This window comes from Trachymyrmex septentrionalis, unplaced genomic scaffold (assembly GCF_001594115.1).
Source record: "Trachymyrmex septentrionalis isolate Tsep2-gDNA-1 unplaced genomic scaffold, Tsep1.0 scaffold147, whole genome shotgun sequence".
NCBI lineage: Eukaryota > Metazoa > Arthropoda > Insecta > Hymenoptera > Formicidae > Trachymyrmex > Trachymyrmex septentrionalis.
Genome location: NW_017304620.1, coordinates 323,527 through 344,610, shown reverse-complemented (window position 1 = coordinate 344,610; position 21,084 = coordinate 323,527). Strand labels below are relative to the sequence as shown.

The window sequence follows — 21,084 nt, the reverse complement described above, 5'->3', positions numbered from 1 at the left end:
GTGTGTGTGTGTGTGTGTGTGTGTGTGTGTGTGTGTGTGTGTGTGTGCGTGCGTGCGTGCGTGCGTGCGTGCGCGCGCAGGTGCGTACTACACATAGTGTACATTCTTCATTATAAGAACTTATAGGTAAAATTAGCAGAAATATGACAATGGTCAGACTGATATAACCGTTAATGTATTTTTTAACATGACAGTTCAAAGTTAAATAACTGACATACTAATATCAATTGTGCAATTTATTACAAACGTCTGGACCTTAATCGAGTCATTCTCAATGTAAATACAGACAAATTTGGTGTTACAAATTATAAAATACAAATCTGGCAATGATTCTGTGTCATTTTGTTTATTTGATTCCCCCAATTGCTCTTTTCTAATATAAACTATTCAAGACATTAAACTTTTTCTGATTGTAGAACTTGTTATAATACGTGTTGCATATAATGCAATATTGTCATAACTTGGTACATATCTGTGCATAAGTTTTTCTCGATGAGACGTCGATGTACGGCAGTTCATCTGCGGACGAAGATCACGTTAGATACGATTTTGCATAAGTGTAATATAAAAAGTTTTTTCTACGGAAAATCGAGATGTCACAACATGTTTTGCGGTTAGATTATTCTGTTGAATACGTAGAAACACAATTTTGCAGTTTCGCATAGGACAATCGTGCTTCAGCAATACTTGTTGTCAATGATTATAAGTAAGAGAACATCCGATCAACAACAATGAGTAAATATCGTTTTTCAAGGAACTGTATGTATTGTATGAACAATTATAATACATACAATTATAATACTACTGTAGTTCCATGATTGCGTTTTAAGATTGAAAAGGTTACGAATGGTTTATCGGCAACCTCGAAAATTTCTTCGACCGTGGAAGCGTGGTCGTAAGATAAATCGCGCGATTGTATTATTTCAGACACTTCGTTCAAAATGGATGGTACGGTTTTCGATTGACTCAACATTGATTTCACAGGCGTGCAAGCCTGTATAGGATTGTCGTACAAAGTACTCGATCGTTTTCTTTTGGGTTTTGATCCTCTTCTTTTCCTGAAAAGAATGTTTCAATCATAATAGGATCCTTGGAGTATTCAACAGTGTTTCAACACTTTTTTACGCAGTTTACAGAATTGTCTATGTACGTATATATAAATTCACAGCGAAATATTTAGGCTTAATAAGATCAACTTTGATCAAATATAGGATTTCTTTTACTTAATTGATGGAATTAAAATTGATTTATCTAATTAAAGAAATTTTTATACGGTTTATAACGTATATATTTGTATATATATGCAAGGTGTCCCACGTAACTGTGATTTTTCCGGCACTTTCGATCTGACAAAAATTTGTTTGAATAAAAATTAATCAGTTTTCAATCGGCTACAAATTGCAATATTAAAAATTTGCAAAATACTCTTTTTTAGAAAAAAAGTTAAGCTCTCCCTAATTTTTTTAGATTGCACTACATATTTTTTACTTTATAATATTGTAACTGGTGTCAAGACGAGTTCAATGACCTACTATGACCTTGAGATGATCTCACAGTCAAATGTGAAGAACAAACATAGCGATATTCCCCAATGTAGTTCACACGTGTATGTAGTATGTACGTAGAAAAAATATCAACATAATTTGTAGTATAGCGAATACTTCAACAGTTCTTGTGTTCAGTCTTAGTTTGTTGTTACAGCAAATCATAGTTCAGTCTCAGTTTGTCGAAAATGTATTCCTATAATGAGAAAGTTAATATGCTGTTAATATTCGGTGAATGTAAAAGGAATGCACCTGAAGCTGCAATTCTGCATGCCACAAGGTATTTACAGAGACATTACCCGTGTGCAACAATGTTTTATAACATTGAAAAGAATTTAAGAAATTATGAAGAATTTGAAAAGAAGAAAAGGGATAAACCGCATTTGAGTACAACTGCAGACAATACTCTTACGGTCTTATAGTACATTTAGAAGAAAATCCGTACACTTCCATTCGTGCAGTTGCTACTAAAACTGGTTTATCTAAGAGTTCTGTTCATAAGATGTAAAACAGAATCGTTATCATCCTTGTAAAACAACATTTATGTAATAATACAGGGTGGGGCAAAAGTCCCGCTACCATTTTGATTGCGCGCCATCTTGGTTATGTGACGTATAGCTCAGTTTAGCTTTAACCGTTGTGTTGTGTAGACGTCCAAATTTTATATGGTAGCGGGACTTTTGCCCCACCCTGTATAACTGATTCACAACGTCGTCTAAGTTTTATAGTATGTCTAGTTGTCACATACGAAAGTAATCCTGAAATATTACAGAATATCCTAGGGACAGATGAATGTAAGTTCTCAAATAATGATGTAATTAACCGTCATAATCATCACTTTTCGAAGGATAATCTTCATTGGTTCCGAGAATATAATTTTCAACAGAAAGTTACTAGTATATAGTGAATGTTTAGTGTGGTCTAATATACGATCATCTGATTGGACCTTACTTTTATGCACAGAATTTGACAGGCCAAGCTTATGTAAATTTTCTTCATTCTCAACTTCCAACATTGTTGCAAGTGCTTCTGAATGATCTTGAATGATGCAACATATTTATTTCCAACAAGATGGTTGTCTATCTCATAACTCGGATTATTCAAAATACGGAAAATATTGGTTGGGCACTTACGGACCAATTCCTTGATCACCTCGGTCCTCCGATTTATCACCACTAGATTTTTTTCTATGTATGATCATTTACAATCAATAATCTACGCGGTATCAAATCAAAATATAGAACATTTAAAGCAACAAATCCGTACAGCATGCGAAGAAATTTGCCATGATAGCATTATAGGAGCAACTAATGAAAATTAATTACATAGAGCAGAATTGTCTACAAGAAAATGAATTATAATTCGAACACTTATTGTATTTACATAATTTCTTTCATTAAATTTGTTATAATTTTTTGTTATGCTACTATTTTTGTTTATAATTTGTTGTTTTGTATGTAGTTTAATTTAAAAAAAAAATCCATATCTGTAAAAAAGTAGCAGATAATAGTAGCAAAAATCTTTTTTTACTGTAGAATAGTATATAAAAAAAATTTAATATAAATAAAATAATTTTTTACAAAAACGTTTGCGTTCATTAATCCCACAATTGTAAGGTCATCTCAAGGTCATAGTATAACAGATCATTAAACTTGTCTTGACGTCAGTTACAATATCATGAAGTAAAAAATATGTAGTGCCATTTAAAAAAATTAGGGTGACCTTGACTTTTTTCTTAAAAAAGAGTATTTTTCAAATTTTTAATATTGCAATTTGTAGCCGATTGAAAACTGATTAACTTTTATCTAAACTAATTTTTGTCAGATCATCGGAAATACCGGAAAAATCGTGATCACTGTTACGTGGGACACCCTGCATATATGTAACACATACATATATACAGGGTGTCTGGAATGTACGGCCCCATTTGTCCCGAGCAGATAGAGCGAACTAAACTAAGTCCTGTACTATTTTGAAATGCTCGCAATAATTAACAAGATATTAACGTTTAAAGATAGCCGAATACGCGCGTCCGTCTGATCTACTATTGCCGAAGGTACGACCCAATGAGCGCACGGCGCGAGAGCCGCGAGAAGCGGGGATGGCCTAGCAGGCGCGCCGCGCCGTTCGAGCTTAGAGGCTCGCGGCGGCGAGCGGAAAGCTTGCTCCATTTTCCGCGCATCAAGCTGTTGATGGCGGATATTCGGCGCTTTGGAAATAATATCTCGGTTGCAAAAATTAGGAAATGATCAAGAAAGAAGGGACCGATCTGAAAATTAATTTATTTAATTGAAACATTATTTCTAATTAAAGAAATTTTTTATTTGATTTAAAAACATTATGTTCAAATGAAAGACAATTTTTTTTAATGATATGGCAAAACAATATTTCTTTAAATCGGAGAAATCTTTCTCTAGGTGTAGGCGAGTCAAGATTTTTCTTTAACAGCAAATCAGTCAATTTTTTCTTTAACAGAAAAGAAACATTTTTTTGAATGGAAGGAACCTTTCTCTGTGTGGATACGCCGATTATTATTCGTTTACGTACACTACCGCTCATGGAAGTTCAGACACTCGCATAAATTTTATCGAATAATCATTTGAAAAATTTGGACTTTATATTAAGCAATTGTATTATTTTTTAAATATATTTTGAATCGCTTGTATGCAATACATACTAACAATTGCAAAAGCTTTATAAAATATTTTTAATTCAATTTTTAATTTAACATAAAATTAAAAATAATTTATAAAATTATTGTAATTGCTAGTGTGTACAAGTAAAAACTACTTGTCTAAAATATAGAGGAGACTGGGGCTAATAGATTCATTTTTCGGTTTCAAATTTTTGCAGACAAAATTAAGAGACTTTAAAAAATGAATTCTACACCAGTTACTATATACATTTGACTACTTAATAATATTTTAATAATAAAGAGAAACTGATAACTAATATGAAAAAAATGCATTTTTCTAATGCGTTCCATCTAATTCAAGTAGCCTCGGGAGAGAGACCGGGGTAATTCGACTAAGATTATTAAAATAAAGATTAATGTATTTTAAGCTTTATCTTTGGCTACATATTAATAAAACTTTTATAGAAATATATTTTAAACAATAACATCGCTTCGCAGGACAAAACAATGCTTCTTTTTGCAAATTTTGTTCATTTCGTGCAAAAACACATCAAATAAGCTATAGTTTTATAGTATGAGAATAGTTTTCGAGATTGCGTATAAGAGAACTAAATTTATAACATTTACCACTAAGGAAAATCTCTCTAAAGGAATAAAATTTTGAGTAAGTACTATAAGAGTCATCACTAAATGAATCATACAGTTCAGTACTGTGATTAGTCTACTATTCCCATTCGTTCATTTTTTAAAAACATTAACAATATACGATAACAAAGACACATAAACAAAAAAATCTGTTGGACTTTATTAAGTAAAACTACACTTACTATCTAAGAAATCACATATCTTAGACAATCTTATACGATTGTAAAACAAAAATTTTTTTAATAAAAATATTTACTTAGGTGTATAATTTTTTAAAATTGTATTGGCACAACTTTTATCATAGATGTGTTCGCAACAAGATGTTACAGCAGATTGCGGCAGTCATTGCTGCGTGCACAGACACGTTTACGCGTCTCGCGTGTTTTGTTTTTAATGTAGCCTCGATTATTCTACTTATTCCTATAGTCAACTGATCCCGGTCTCCCTTATTTCAAAAATAATACAATTGCTATTTTATGTCTTAATTTTTTACACAATCATTCAATAAAATTTATGCGGATATCCGAACTTCCATAACGGTAATGTAAAAAAATGCAGAAAAATATTATTCTAGTGCTAAAAGAGAACGCAATTTTTATTCTTCTTCTTTTGAGTAACGATTATATTATTACACAGAATATTTTCTTGATAATATAATTTTAAAATACTCTTATTATTTACTTAAAACAAGTAATATTTACGTAACATTTTTTTGTATGTACATGTGCACGCTCCAGAACGAACTAAACTGAGTTTTTTTTTCAACAGTTCTTGATTATTTCCCGATTTTCGCAATCGAGATATTATTTCTAAAGCGCCGAATATCCGCCATTGATAGCTTAGCGCGCGGAGAATGGAGCAAGCGCTCCGTTCGCCGCCGCAAGCTCATAAGCTCGAACGGCCCGGCGCGCCTGTTAGATCATCCCCACTCCATGCGGCTCGCGCGCTGTGCGCTCGGTGGATCGTACCTTCGACAAGTAGGTCGGGCGGACGCGCGTATTCGATTATCTTTAATATCTCATTAATTATTGCGAGCATTGCAAATAGTACAGGACTTTTCGAGTTTAGTCTGCTCTACTCAAAACAAGTGAGGCCATACATTCCAGCCACCCTGTATATATACATATATATATATAAAACAATAAAATCCAATAGGCTCTAAAGAGAATTTTAAAAAATAATAAATAAAATGCCAATTTGAGCCAACTGGTTATTAGTATGTATTTTTATATCATTAATTCAAAGTTGTAAGTGCCCATGCGGGGGGGGGGGCTTGTCCCCCGCAATGAATTTATTTAATTCTGCGCGCGGCCTAGCCGGTATTTTGTATTACCCCAGAGGAAAAATTTTTTTGGAAATAAAAGTGAGCTAATCTGTATTTTTATACCATCAATTCAAAGTGAATATTAAACGTATACGTTTCAACCTACGGTCAAGGTCCTCTTCAGTACAAAAAAAAATATATTAACAAAATTACGTAATAATAGTGCATACGAGTATAACATATAAAATGCGAGAAAAACCGTGAAGGTAATGTTCGAGTTAATTTTGGTCATTAAATTATTAAGTTAACTAAAAAAAAAAGTATTTTTTGTTTTAAAACGATCGACCTAAAAGGTCGGTCGTTAAAAATAATTTAAAAAATGCTAACATGAGATTATACGCGAAAAATGGTAAAAAAGAACATTACTGTCAAGATGGAATTGTTTCTATAAGGTTTGTTGTACATGTTCCATTAAACTGTTCCATTTACTGCCTAATACAAATGTGAATAAATTAAAAAGTTGATATAAATAACAGTAAAATTCCAACTTTAGTTTACTTATAATTATTATACTTGAAACAAAATTTAAAGATATTAGACACAACATAACTGTTTAGTAGACAGATGTAAAATGAAAATTGAGAGAAACAGTGGACAACAGAACATGTATTTACAAAGACAATAAGTAAAAATATAAATAATAAATAACCAAGTATAAACGATATAGATTGGAAGCATTACGTCTCTGAAAATAGATGAATATATAACGGATCAAAGTTCAGAAAGATGTGTTACCTCAATTTTCTCAATCCAATGTAATATATAAGATTGACTGTAAAGACTGTGATGCGTCATATGTTGGACAGACAAGCAGATGCCTAAAAACGCGCATAAGTGAACATAGGAATCATATTAATAGAAACACGATCCATTAAAAAAGTAATTAAATATTATAAGATAAATGTATAAGAAAAAAGAACTAAATTAATAATGTATAATTATATAAAATAAATTTAAAAACTGTATAGCTAATGTCATGAACTTACCGTATCTTTAGAAAGTTTGTTATTGATCGCAATAATGTGACAGAACTATATTTTGCAGCAATTCAATTTTAATTCTATTATATCAATAAATGATTGTTGTTATTAAACAATGATTTGGTATTATAATGAACATAGATCGTGCAAGAGCGTTCGAAGAAACAATGTATTTTTTTTTTTAACAGTTTAGATTGATCAACACACACACACAATATTGGTCTCTTATACCTTTAAAAAGAATTCGTAACTTTAATTTTAACATTAAAGATACACGAGTAACGAATTCTTCAAGATAACTTAGATTCAATAGCGAACGTTTGCATGAAAACATTGAAACATATTATTCGTTTTAGCATTTTATACTTACTCATACATTTTAGAATTACATTTTTTTTTATTACGATTTGAAGATGCATCATATCTGTAATATATTTAATGTAAAATTTAATGTTAAAATAAAGACGTAACAAATTCTTCGGATTAAGTGAAAGAAATTCAAATCGCGTTGAGAGATGTCATGATATAACAGTTTTTGCATTCAATAATAAAAAATTACATTATAGTTTACGTATTTATAAAGCATTAATTTAAAGAATCTTTAATGTAACAATATAAATGTAAGTAAGTCTTCATTTTTTGTCTATCTATATTCAGTAATCGTGACAATATTCAACAAAAGGATATGTCACTTCTGGAATCGATTTAAAACCTCTTTGAAATATTGTTAAACACAATGACATAAGAAAAACACGCATTCTTAATGCATGCCTAATTTGATTGTTTGTACAAGGATTCATCGTTGGAAGAAAATTTATCGTAAAGGAAGTGACAGTGTTGAGAAACTGAGCCATTCTCTCATTACATTTTTATGTCCCATGCCATGGAATTTCTTGATAAAATCCGAAAAGGATTGCAGTTCCTGGCTGAGTGCTTGTCATGGATTGCAATGGGAAGACAGGATGATTCCGTATAGCATGGTGAAACGCCTGATTACAATGACTGATGTGGAAAAGATGATGACAATAAAGCTCTCGTATACGTTAAAGGATTTAAAAAACGCGAATTTGGGTTGGTTGATACATTCTATAGCGACGACTTGACCATTGAAATTCTGGATGCTGATTACAAAGATATAAATTCTTATCTGGATTACTGTACGATGTGGAAAACATGTTAAGAATTGTGTATTACAAAATGTGTTTAAAATACGAGTAACTGGTGGTCGCAATGCCAGAAAAAAATGTATTAAGTTTAAAAAATAAAGTATAAGATTTCTTTTTAAATATGCTTTTACTTCTTTTCTCGAAATTCATTTTTGAAAAGAGGATAAGCGCAGACAGACTTTATTGTCGTTGGCACCGATCCCTTAAATAAAAAAGTTTCATTAGAGTGCATTCTTATGATATGTGTCAATTTGGTATCCTTCGACCATGTCGCGACTGTTCTTCAAAGTATAATGTATACAAGAAAAAATCTCCTCCATTTTAGGATGTGTAAAAAAAATGTGGAAAGGAACATTGTTTAAAAGAAGAACTCCGGGCAAGATGATCGCATCAGTCGTTCAGAGAGCTTCAAAAGAGTTTAGACAACTAATGCTAATTATAAATTCTTCGGGAAAATAAAATATCTCAAGCCACGAACTATTATGTTCCAATTCAACAGAATGATGCGTGCAAGAGACAGTAAGGTTATTTAATTTTATAAAATATTTACTTACATATTACGATATGTATTATTGTAAGATCTATTTACATGTTTTCTTTTTTTTTCACAGCGCATTTTCTCAAACATCGTTTAGTACATCTTCGAAACCTCGCTACATACCTCGTATCTTGATGAGGAAATATTGACATCGACAGCGTACAAGTTCTTGGACATGGGATCGTTGCGGAACCTATATCTCATGAGCAAATTGCGACTGATGATAATCGAGGCAACCGCATGTTAATACCTCATGCTACATGGAAGACGTTCATCAAAAGGTGTGCAGATATTGAGCGATTAATACAGTCCCATCATCACCGATTCAAGATCTAAATATGGAACTTGTTAAAATATACGAATAACGTGAAGTTAACATTAAATAGCACATGTTTGTACATGAAACCAACAACTGTGCTTTTCTTATTTGAGCTTGAGCAATGTTGAACATGTATTCTATGAACTAAGTCAATATATGCACGGTGTTAGTAAGAAGTTCGAATATTTTGTGTCATTTTTAAGATATAATTGTATTACTAATAAAAGCGATGCTGCAAACACTTTGTACAAAATTTATGGTAAAACTAAAACTTTATGGTAAACTTCTATTATAGAATGTGAACTAATAGTTTATGGTTTAGATTATATTGTACATACTGCATTATATGATAAACAAATATATGTTAAAAAATGTATTCTTTTCATCTAAAATTATTTTATCCCTAGTATCTTCGCCACTTCTTCTTCATATCTGCGTAATAGTATTGAATTAGTCAATAAGAAAACGCGCTTGATCATCAATATTACATTGATAAAAAAAAATGTTATCATAATTAGTTTCTAAGTCGTATCATTAAAAATCGTAAATATCATGTCTAATTAAATCACATACAAGAAGAAGAGACAACGTGGGAAAGAGGGAGGAAGAGAGAGCCTAATGGGAGGAAGAGAGAGCGCAAATAATAAGTATAGGACTGCAACGGGAGGAACAAGGAGAACTGCGTCCGACAATGAATAGAGAAAGGACAATAGGTTAAAGAAAGAACGAGTGAGAGAGAAAGGAAATGACCCTTTTCCCTCTACCCCCCACCATAGACCCCAGTGACGCGCTTCCCCCTTCCCAACGTCTGTAAGGCATTTCCCCCTCCCTGACTGCCTCACACACGTAAGCAGGCACGCATGCACACGCATACACATACGTATAATACACGTGTAAGTACAAGCACTAACATATAGTGGCTTAGAACCCGCCTTGCCATCCTACTTACTGTTTACACCTTTTATAACTCGTTTATTGACCTGGTAGAAGCTCTTCATTTTATTGAATAAAAATATAAACATTTAGATTGGCATCTTGTTATTACGTTTTGATTTTGTATATATTCTAGTGACTGTAATTTTTGCCGGAAACAAAAAATTAAGAAATATTTTTAATTATTGCAGTTTTTATCCTACATAACTTAAAAGATTTACAAAATTTTAAAACATGTATATAAATTACGATAAAATTTTGTGCGATTTAAAAAAAAAATTATGATTTTCACTAGGTAGCAGACGTTTCTTTATGCAAAAAAAATTGTTAATGTTGATTTTTATTTAATTTTTCCAAGTTTATCAAAAATGGTTGATATTTTTTTTTCAAATCGTATACACAAAATAGAAAAAAATGCTAAAAAGGTTTCGAGAAAAAGGCGTTTAAAGTTTTCGATTTAGTTTTTGAGTGTACTTACAGTGCTCGGAGACTAACCTGTTATTTTAAGGACATACAATAACCATTCAGTTTCCTCATGGAATTCATTTTGAACAATTTGAGCCATTTTACAAGCTACTCGGGCCTCTCTCATGCAAAGGAACAAATTCTCACCAATTTTAATGAGTTTGAACATATTGTAGAACATGAAAAAATATTAGATCCACATTTTTTTGTTTGTACTTATTTCGAGGTTTAGAGAATGAAGCACCCCCTTTAAAAAAATCGTTTTTTTTCTTTCAAAGCAAATATCATAGCAACTATAAAAAATAGAAAGAAATTTTCACAATGAAAATTGAACAGCTTTAAGAATACTTTAGAACTATAATAATAAAAAAATTGTTCTAATTATTTATTATACATGACCGCTGTGCACCTGTATAGCGTTGAATTTATATCGAAGGATTTCCAACTTCGCTTTAAAATTTTAAGAATATATTTTCGAAGAGCTGTATTATCGATTTATAAAAAAAAAACTACTTTTTTGACCCTCTAATGTAGGAGACCTCCTTAAGTGATACGCAATTTTTCTCGAATTAAAAATTAGCCAATACAAATTCCAAGATTTATTAATAAGATAAATTGGGGGAAGATAGCACAAGAGGTAAGATGTAACTTTAATTATATTTTTGTCATAGAACAGATATTGGCCATTTTGACTACATAAAAGTATATAATAGAAGTACGTAAACAATAGCGCAATTATCAAAAGTTCATGCTAATTGACATTGAAAAATATTTAACAAAGTATGGAAAGATAGGTCATAAAATGTGTTCTTTATAATACATATTTCTAATAACTAAGGCTTGTGCTTCGATGCTTAATTGTAAAATCGAACAAATGATATATAGTTTTGATCAGTGTTTCTTGGTAATCATGTGGCTAATATAGATTATAATTTGCAATATTCTTATATATGCGTAAAAGTTGCAATTAAATATTTCTCTTGGGGATAAGATAACAGTAAATACAAAATACGATTGTTCTTGCTTAAAACCGTCATTAAAACGATTTTATGAATTAAAATTTTGGATGCTTTATATAATTTGAAATATTTTAAGTTAATGAAATGCTATTGAAGGGAATGCTGGAGTGACCATTGAACTTGATTGATGTCGATAATACAGATTTTTAAATTCCAAATAAAAAACGTCTATAATAGTGATATCTTTAATTCATTTCTTACATTATCATTTTCATCACTCAAACGCGTACATGTGTTCTTATCTAACATATTGCAACGCCATGTCTTGTAAGATGCACTATGCCTACTGCTAAATACAATTATTGATTTGTTTACCATTCCGAGTCTTTGCTCAACATTCGTATACACGCCATTTACAGATCGTCATTTATAAATCTTTCTTTTTAAGCTTTTTATCTTAGTTTCAAATTCAATATTGTTTGTACACGTAAAGCGCTGAATGCTGAACTATTGTTGTTTTATCCACAAGTTATAAAACTTTTATATTAAGAAAACATCTACATCAGGTGAGCTCTACGAGTTGAAAAAATGTAAGTTTTTAACTTTTTTTCTATTTTAGTATAAAGTCCACTGCAGCACCATCAAATTTTGCATCTCCTTTAATTCTGTAAAAGGATTTTTTACTCCGTTCAATAAATTCGGAGATTTATATCGATCTGCAAAATCTCGACAATGGTCACCCTAACATCTCTTTAAATGAATAAAAGTATGTCCAATTTACTTCCTAAATTAATCTCTTTTATATTTTCTCAATTTATGTTTTATTATACAATACCTTTATGTGTTTTTATAACTTAAATTCTTGATTATGGACTATACCAGGTGTAGAAGTATGAAACCGGAATTTCCCTATATATGGCACTAGCTATCAGTTTAGGGACCGCAAGACCGCATCTGCAGCGCCATCATCTCTCTCTAACAGCTGACGAAGATTTCCAACACACAACAACCCAAGTTCCATACACCGGTATATTTTTTTATAACCTTAAACATGTCGAGTTTTGTGCCTACGAACTACGATTTGCGGACAGCATTGGTTTTCTGTTATCATTTGAAGAAAACTGCTGCAGAATCGCATCGAATGCTTGTCGAAGCTTACGGTGAACATGCTCTTGGTAAAACACAGTGTTTCGAGTGGTTCAAAAAATTCAAAAGTGGTGCTTTTGACGTGAGAAACGAAGAGCGTGGGAAACCACCGAAAAAGTTCACAGACAACGAATTGCAAGCCTTATTGGATGAAGATGATACTCAAACTCAACAAGAACTCGCGGATCAATTGAATGTGACGCAGAAAGCCATCTCCATTCGTTTGAAAGCTATGGGAAAGATTCAGAAAGTGGGAAAATGGGTTCCGCATGAACTGAATGAAAGACAGCAAGAAAATCGAAAAACCTCTTGTGAAATGCTGCTCGACAGATACAAAAGAAAGTCATTTCTCCATCGAATCGTGACAGGTGATGAAAAATGGATATATTTTGAGAATCCTAAGCGTCGTAAATCATGGGTGAATCCTGGCGAACCATCGACATCCACTGCAAGACCAAATCGCTTTGGAAAGAAGACAATGCTCTGTGTTTGGTGGGATCAGAAGGGTGTAATCTATTATGAGCTGCTAAAACCTGGTGAAACCGTTAACACTAATCGCTACCAATAGCAAATGATCGATTTAAATAGAGCATTACGTGAAAAACGACCGGAATATGGAAAAAGGCAACACAAAGTCATTTTGCTTCATGATAATGCTCCATCACACACAGCAAAACGGGTCAAGGAAACGATCGAGGCGTTCAATTGGGAAATATTAGCGCATGCGGCTTATTCTCCAGACTTGACTCCGTCCGATTATCATCTATTCGCATCACTGGGACACGCTCTCGCTGAACAACACTTCAATTCGTACGAAAATGGCTCGATAACTGGTTCGCTTCAAAAGAAGAACTGTTTTTTTGGCGTGGCATTCATAAACTGCCGGAGAGGTGGGAAAAATGTATAAATAGTAATGGAGATTATTTTGAATAAAATATTTTTTATCATTTTCAAACAACAGACGTGTAATTTTTACAAAAAAAATCCGGTTTCATACTTCTACACCTGGTAAATAAGTAAAATATGCAAGTTTATATTGTATTACATTATTTAATTGCTTGTGACATCGTTTCATAAGAAGTCAACTAAGTTTCTCATGAAGAAAAACATGACTGTAAATACGGGACATAGTCTTTTAATTAGTTTTGCATGCATTTCATTTATTTATTAATATAAGTATCAGTCCTAATCGAGAGAGACCCATTTAACTAAGTTGCGATTTATCACCAGCCATAGCGGCCTAGAGTTTTTTCACTTTACAAGCGCTGTGAGAGACTGATAGTCATAACGTGGTCAAAAGGATCCCTCTTGTCCTGATAATATCTCCTAGTTCAACGCGCCGCTTAGTCATGAATCCTAGACTATGCAGTCCACTAGAGTAATAAGAAGAACATAATATATAGTCTCGCTGAAACTATAGGTCATACAAATGTTCCCATAGCACAAGGAGATGGTACGACTACAGGAAACATTAGGAAAGCAGAGTCAATAAATCACCGTTGCCGTCGGATTCTTCTTAGAACCCTGCCTAAATAAATCAAACATCTCTCTCTCTCTCTCTGCATGTCACATATAACCGTACTTGTCAGAGGGAATAATAATCTCCAATCTGTCATTGTCAGGACGATTGTTGCATTAATATTAATTGTAGAAATACTATTAACTTACAAAGCTTTTTAGGCTCTTATAAATATTATCTTCAAAGGTACTAGAACGTTTGCGAATTATCGCCGTGCTTTCATCCATCATTAATGCCAATGTTTCGTGAACCTTACTGTTTACTTCATTACGGCGAAGAGCGCACTGATACTATTAATAGTATTATTATTAACTTACTTTACCCAAATATATATGTGTATATATAAATAATACTGCAGGGTCTGAATTAATTTTTTAGAGAAATATATTTTTTATTTCATAAATTTCGAATTTTTCAAGTTAAGACCACTTCTACTCGCTTTATGTCGATTATGGTCTTTATAAAAAAAGATGAACTTTGTATTTTAAATTTGTGTTATTCTTTAATATTGAGTCTTCAATATCATTAAGTATTATACTACTTTTTTTATTAACGTGATTAAGATATATTTATATTACCAGACTGGACTCGTCAGGAGAAGCTAAGCTTAACAGCAATACGCTCACGTTTACAGTCAACGTTCCTGAAACAGTAAATAAGTATAATTTTATTTGCTACATTCTGGATTTTCCGATCGATCATATTGCAAAGCTATTAACATCCATTTTTTAAATTAATATAGAAAAAAATTATTTTTATAAGGCTGCAATGATAACAGATTTCTCATAAATAAAAGTCTCATAAATAAAAGAAAACATGACATTAAGCCAAACACCATACAGCAATACTTTACAATTGGTATCATGCTATAACGGTAAAAATTTTATTTAATAAATTATTTTATCAATTATATAAATGTTACTGCTTATATTTAATAGACTTCGTATTTTAATACAGGTACATATGAGACATTTAAAGCATTACAAGCTATAATCACTAAAAGTACGCGTCGAATAAAAAATATATTCAAACAAAAATTTTATAACGTCGAGAGGGACATAAAATGGTACCATTGAATTGATTTTGAGTAGCGTTATTAAAGTTAAGGCACAGTAATTTTGAAATTTAAAAAAATGTAAATTCCATTTTTTATTACATATTCTTGGAGTTTAATTTTTCAAAATACTACAATGAAACTTCTCAGTTGAGTATTTTACAAGATAAGAATTGTTAAAATTTATAGCGTTTTTCACTGGCATAACTAGTGCGCACTCAATGCACACTAATTCTGCCAGTGAAAAACGCTATAAATAAGCTTAAAGCTGTTGTACACTAACTTAATCTGAATGTAAAAGTGAGATATCTCCATTAATAAAATACTCAATATATATTTTATCAAATATCACAATAAAATGTGTTGAAGATTTCGGTTTAATTCGTTTCTATATTTTTATTAAATCATTGAAACATCACAGTAAGGATGGTTAGGATTGCGCAGATTGCAGAATAGTTTAATTTTAATTTTCGTATTTCATTGAGAATGATTTAAACCGAGTCAAAACGCGTATGAAATTAAATGTATGTCTAACAGAAGAGACAATAGAAATTTATGTCTAATATTATATTAGCGCACCAACTATCGCATTGACTAATACTTTCCTATATTTTTTGGTACTTTAATTTGTTAATTTTTATTAAACATACATCTTTACGTTGATTTGTGTACAACGGCTTTAAAGTATATTGAGTGCACACCAGGCTAAAACCTCTTAAATTTGTTTAATGTCATAATCTTGATAATATTTATCAAAGTCAAGGTCATTGGAAGTTATTCTATGTATTTGAATTTTCACGTAAAAAATAATCACCAGTGGCATTAATTTTAACAAATGTTATTAAGTTCATGATTCTTGAATAATATTCACGATATTTTAGTCAGACACTTTGGGTAATGATAGTGTCGGTAGTATTATAATTTTCAACTTTATAACTTAAAAAATATTAAATAAAAAACATTTTATTATTCATAGTGTTTTGAAAAGCTCTCGAGATATGCTATAAATATATGCAATAAAAAATAAAGGATTCTATTTAAAAATTCAAAGTGACCATTCTGTGTAAAACAAATATTTATTTAAAGTAATTTGTACTTCTCATGTGTATTAAATATTGTACTGAAAAAAATGTTAGCGTTGCAAGTTACAGATCGATCGGTACAAAACATTTGCATTGTATAGAAATCGTACAATTCAATTTCTGTACAATTATAAGTGTGTAAAATGCAGTCTTATACAAAAATATATTAGATGCCTCTAAGTGCATTTAGATCTGTTTATATGCGTGTGCGCGCGCGCGCGCGCGCGCGTGTGTGTGTGTGTGTACAGGGTGTAGTATTTTAATTGACGCATTAAAATATCTCTTGAACAGTGTATTTAAAAAAAAATGTTTTAGACAAAAATTGTATGATTTAGAGGGAGACATAAGATGATGCTATTAGTTTGACCTTGAAAAGTTATTTGAAGGTCACGTAAAGATCATCATTAATTTTTTAAATGGAATTCCAGATATTTCATTGCATATTCTTGTAACTTACTCGGAGAACTTTCCAAAACACTACATTTCATTTTTATTAAGTACTTTTCGAGTTATAAGGCTTGCAAGTTACCAGCATCGCCGGCATTAAGCATTACCTAAGGTGTCCAATCGACTGCTAAAACCTCTTAAATGTTGTTCAGGGTCATGATTTAGGTAACATTTGTCAAGATCAAGACCATTAGAGATTATTCCTCTTATTTTCATTTTTACACTAAAAATTACATTTCTACGTAAAAATGAAAATAAGGAATACAACCTCCAATAGCCTTAATCGTGACAAATGTTATCCAGATTATGATCTTGAACAACATTCAAGAGGTTTTAGCCATCGGTCGGGCACCTTAGGTAATGCTTAATGCCCGCGATGTTGTAACTTGCAACCCTTATAAATCAAAAAGTACTTAATAAAAATGAACTTGATTACATTTTGAAAAGATCTTCAGGTAAGCTACAAGAATATGCAATAAAATATATGAGATTCTATTTAAGAAATTGATGATGATCTTTACGTGATCTTCAAACAACTTTTCAAGGTCAAACCAATAGCATCATCTTATGTCTCCTTCCATATAATTTTTGTCTAAAACATTTTTCTTTAAAATGCACTGTCACTTCAAGAGATATTTTAATGCGTCAATTAAAATGATACACCCTATATACAGAATGTCCTATATGTCCCGGACCGGCTAAATATCGGAAAGTATGCACTTTTGAGAAAAATGTTTCAGACAAATGTTACAACATATAAAGTGATATATTTAGTGATGTTAACAGTTTGGGTGGCATCGTCAAGTCGAGGTCACATCAATTTTTTAAAATAGAACGTCCTATTTTTGATATCAGAATCTAATAGCTGGTGTCAGAACAGTTAAAACCTCTTGAATATTGTTCATGTTCTGGACAACATTTGTCAAGATCAAGGCTACTGGAGATTATTCCTCTCATTTTCATTTTTGCGTTAAAAATTCATTTGTTCGTTAAAATGAAAATAAAAAGTATAACATCTAATGGTTTTGGTTTTATCAAATGTTATTCAGGACATGATCTTGAACAGCATTCAACAAGTTTTAACTGTCGGTTGGATACATTGCGAAATGCTAATGCCGGCGACATTGTAACTCTTAAGCCTTATAACTCGAAAAGTGCTTAATAAAAAATGATTTTATTATAGTGTTTTAAAAAGCTCTTGACACCAGCTGTTAGATTCTGGTATCAAAAATTGGACATCCTGTTAAAAAAAAATCAACATAACCTTGATTTTATTTCGGGACGCCATCCAAGGTCAAACTGCTAACATTAATAAATACATCATTTTATATATTACAACATTTGTCTGAAACATTTTTCTCAAAGTGCATACTTTCCGAGATACTCAACGGTCCGAAACATATGGAATACACTTATACAGGGAGAAGCATTTAAAGCAGGTCACCGCAATTTATCTCTCGCTAGCTCACTTGTTTTTAACAAAAGAAGAAAAAGTGTCAAACAAAAGTTGTTTGGTTTCGAGGGGCACATAATGTGATGTCAATAATTGTTTTATAGATGGAGGCGTAAAGGATAGGCAAAGGTCAAATCTGTTTTTTTTTTTAATAGAATGATATGTTTTTTTACTTACCTTCTGATAGAGCATTTTAAGATGAATACAATGACTTATAATTGAAGGTCATTCAACGTTACGCAAAATCAATAATGGAAAATAATTGAATGTAATGGAAAAATTGTTTCAAAGCATTCTTCGAATAATTTCGTGTCTTCTTGTTGGTATACCGCTAATCGTTCAAATGTATATGTAAATATTTACATACCGTTTAAGTTGAATCGCTCGTAGCATTATTCATATTTACTGATCAGTTTAAATTCATCTATCGATCAAAGTGCGTGTTTTGCAAAATGCGTTATACAAAAATGGAAAAGTGAATATGATTTTCTATAATCAATGTCGCCAAATTATGAGAGAAGCAGTACGTTTGTATGCTGAAAGATTTCCCAATCGTGTCTATCCCTCATTCTGTTTTTTCAAACATTGTACAAACTTTTCAAGAAACAGGAAGTATGGATAATAAAAAATGCAAACGAATCTAGAAGGAAACTGATGACGGAAATTCAACAAACATTTTAGCCGCTGTAGCAGTAAATCCACATATCAGCTTGAACGTGAAAGTGGTATTAGTCGACGAAGTGTTCTGCGAATACTCCATTCCAACAAATTTTATCCCTTCCATATCTCACTTCATCAAGAGTTACATGGCAATGATTTTCAAAATCGTGTACAATTCTGTGAATGGGCACTACAAAGATTACAAGAAGAAGATATGTTTGTCACTAAAATCTTATTTACTGACGAGCTACATTTACAAACAATCGACAAATAAATCTTCGCAACATGCACTATTGGTCAGTAGAAAACCCACATTGGATGAGAGAAGTGGACAGGCAGATACCTTTGTTTATAAACGTCTGGGCCAGAATTCTTAATGATAAAATAATTGGTCCTCATTTTGGAACATTAAACAGTCGCAAGTATGCACAGATTTTAATAGAAATATTGCTACTATTATTAGAAGATCTTCCACTGAACGTATGACAATCAATGTGGTACCAGCAAGATGGCTATCCTGCTCATTCTGCACGAATTATTACTAAATTGCTAAACAAAAAATTTCGAGATCTTTGGATTGGTCGGTCAGGGAATAACAGATAGGCCGCACGTTTTCCGGATTTAACCTATGGATTTATTTGTGAGGAAAGTTAAAACAACAAATGTATAGCGAAATGCCAATAACAAGAGAAGACATGAAGGAAACGTATAAGAAGAGCTTGCGTTGCGATTGATCCGAATGAAATGAAATTCGTCGTGCAGTGTTATCTGTGTCGACACGTTTCAGAAAATGCGTCGACGTTCTGGGTCATCATTTTGAACACTTGTTGTAACGGTAAGTACATAAATAAGTAAATTAATAAAATATTCGAAAAATATCTTCGAACAATTTATTTTCAATTACAGCTAACTTTATTACTTTTAAATAAACCTTCAATGTTTATTTATGTACCATACACTTGAACGATTAGCGATATACCAACAAGAAGAGAAGACACAAAATTCGAAGAGTACCTTGAAACACAATTTATTTTCCAATACATTCAATTATTTCCAATTATTGATCTTGCGTAACTTTGAATGACCTTCAATTATAGGACATTGTATTCATTTTAAAATGCTCTATCAGAATGTAAATAAAAAAATATATTATTCCATTAAAAAAAACAGATTTGACCTTTGTTTATCCTTTACGCCTCCACCTACAAAATAATTATTGACATTACATTATGCCTTTCGAAACCAAGCAACTTTTGTTTGAAATTTTTTCTTCTATTGTTAAAAACGAGTTATTCAGGTGACCTGTTTTAAAGCCCCTCCCTGTATATATATATATATATATATATAGATATACAGAGCAACATAAACTAATGTTATTAAGGGATACGCTGAAAGCGTTGTCGAATCATGCTGTGCACATGCTGCTACTTATTTGGAAAAAAGTTGGAGGTTATGATTAGGACTTGGATTGGGTTACGAATTATCCTAAAATAATTATTGTTGATTACACATCTCTCCCTCTCTGTTTCTGTCTCCCCCTCTCTCTCCCCCACTCTCTCTCTCTCTCTCTCTCTCTCTCTCTCACTCACTCTCTCTCTCTCTTTCTTCTTTTTGTTCTCTTTCTATTGCTTTATTTTTTCGGATATATTAAGTCTTCTTTTCGCATTATTATTCAGAACAAGATGCAACAAATGCTCTACTTTAAAAAATAAACAGTAAAATCTAATTATTAATCACAAAAATAAATTGCGAAGAAGAACAAATAAAAATATATTGTGAAAATTGTTTCTTGTTTGAAAATATGTAATATATGTAAATCAATCAATCAAGAATTTCTTAAAACTTATATAATATTTACTTTAATACGTTATTACATGAAAAATAATGTTACGCTAGATAAATATATTTCATTTCCTTAAAAATAGAAAACTAGATCCATAGAGAAGGGATGGGGATCTATTCTCTACCATAGAATAGCGTATTCTATTTAAATACTACAGATTGGTGAATACAGATTTTACTATAGATGTCTTTGAATACATCTGTGTCTCTGAATATATCATTCACATAAACCATTTCAATCTATATAGGACTGGAGTACTAAGCGATCTGATTGTTATCATGTATAAACAATTAAAACATATATGTTTATTGATATAAAAGTAAAGAGAATAAAGTTGCACCGAAAGCAAGATGTAATCTCACTAAAATTTAT

The 21,084-nt window shown here is 31.6% G+C and overlaps 1 protein-coding gene across 12 annotated transcripts in view; it reads right to left on the bottom strand.

The window, feature by feature from the left end:
• Positions 1-21,084, bottom strand: part of LOC108745695 (glutamate-gated chloride channel) — a 549,841-nt gene that overhangs the window by 352,825 nt on the left and 175,932 nt on the right. For all 12 annotated transcript variants that reach the window (XM_018481999.1, XM_018481995.1, XM_018481994.1 and 9 more), the window contains one exon: positions 14,752-14,816. In XM_018481999.1, the coding sequence (XP_018337501.1) occupies positions 14,752-14,816 (65 nt within the window). The remainder of the gene's footprint in view (positions 1-14,751; positions 14,817-21,084) is intronic.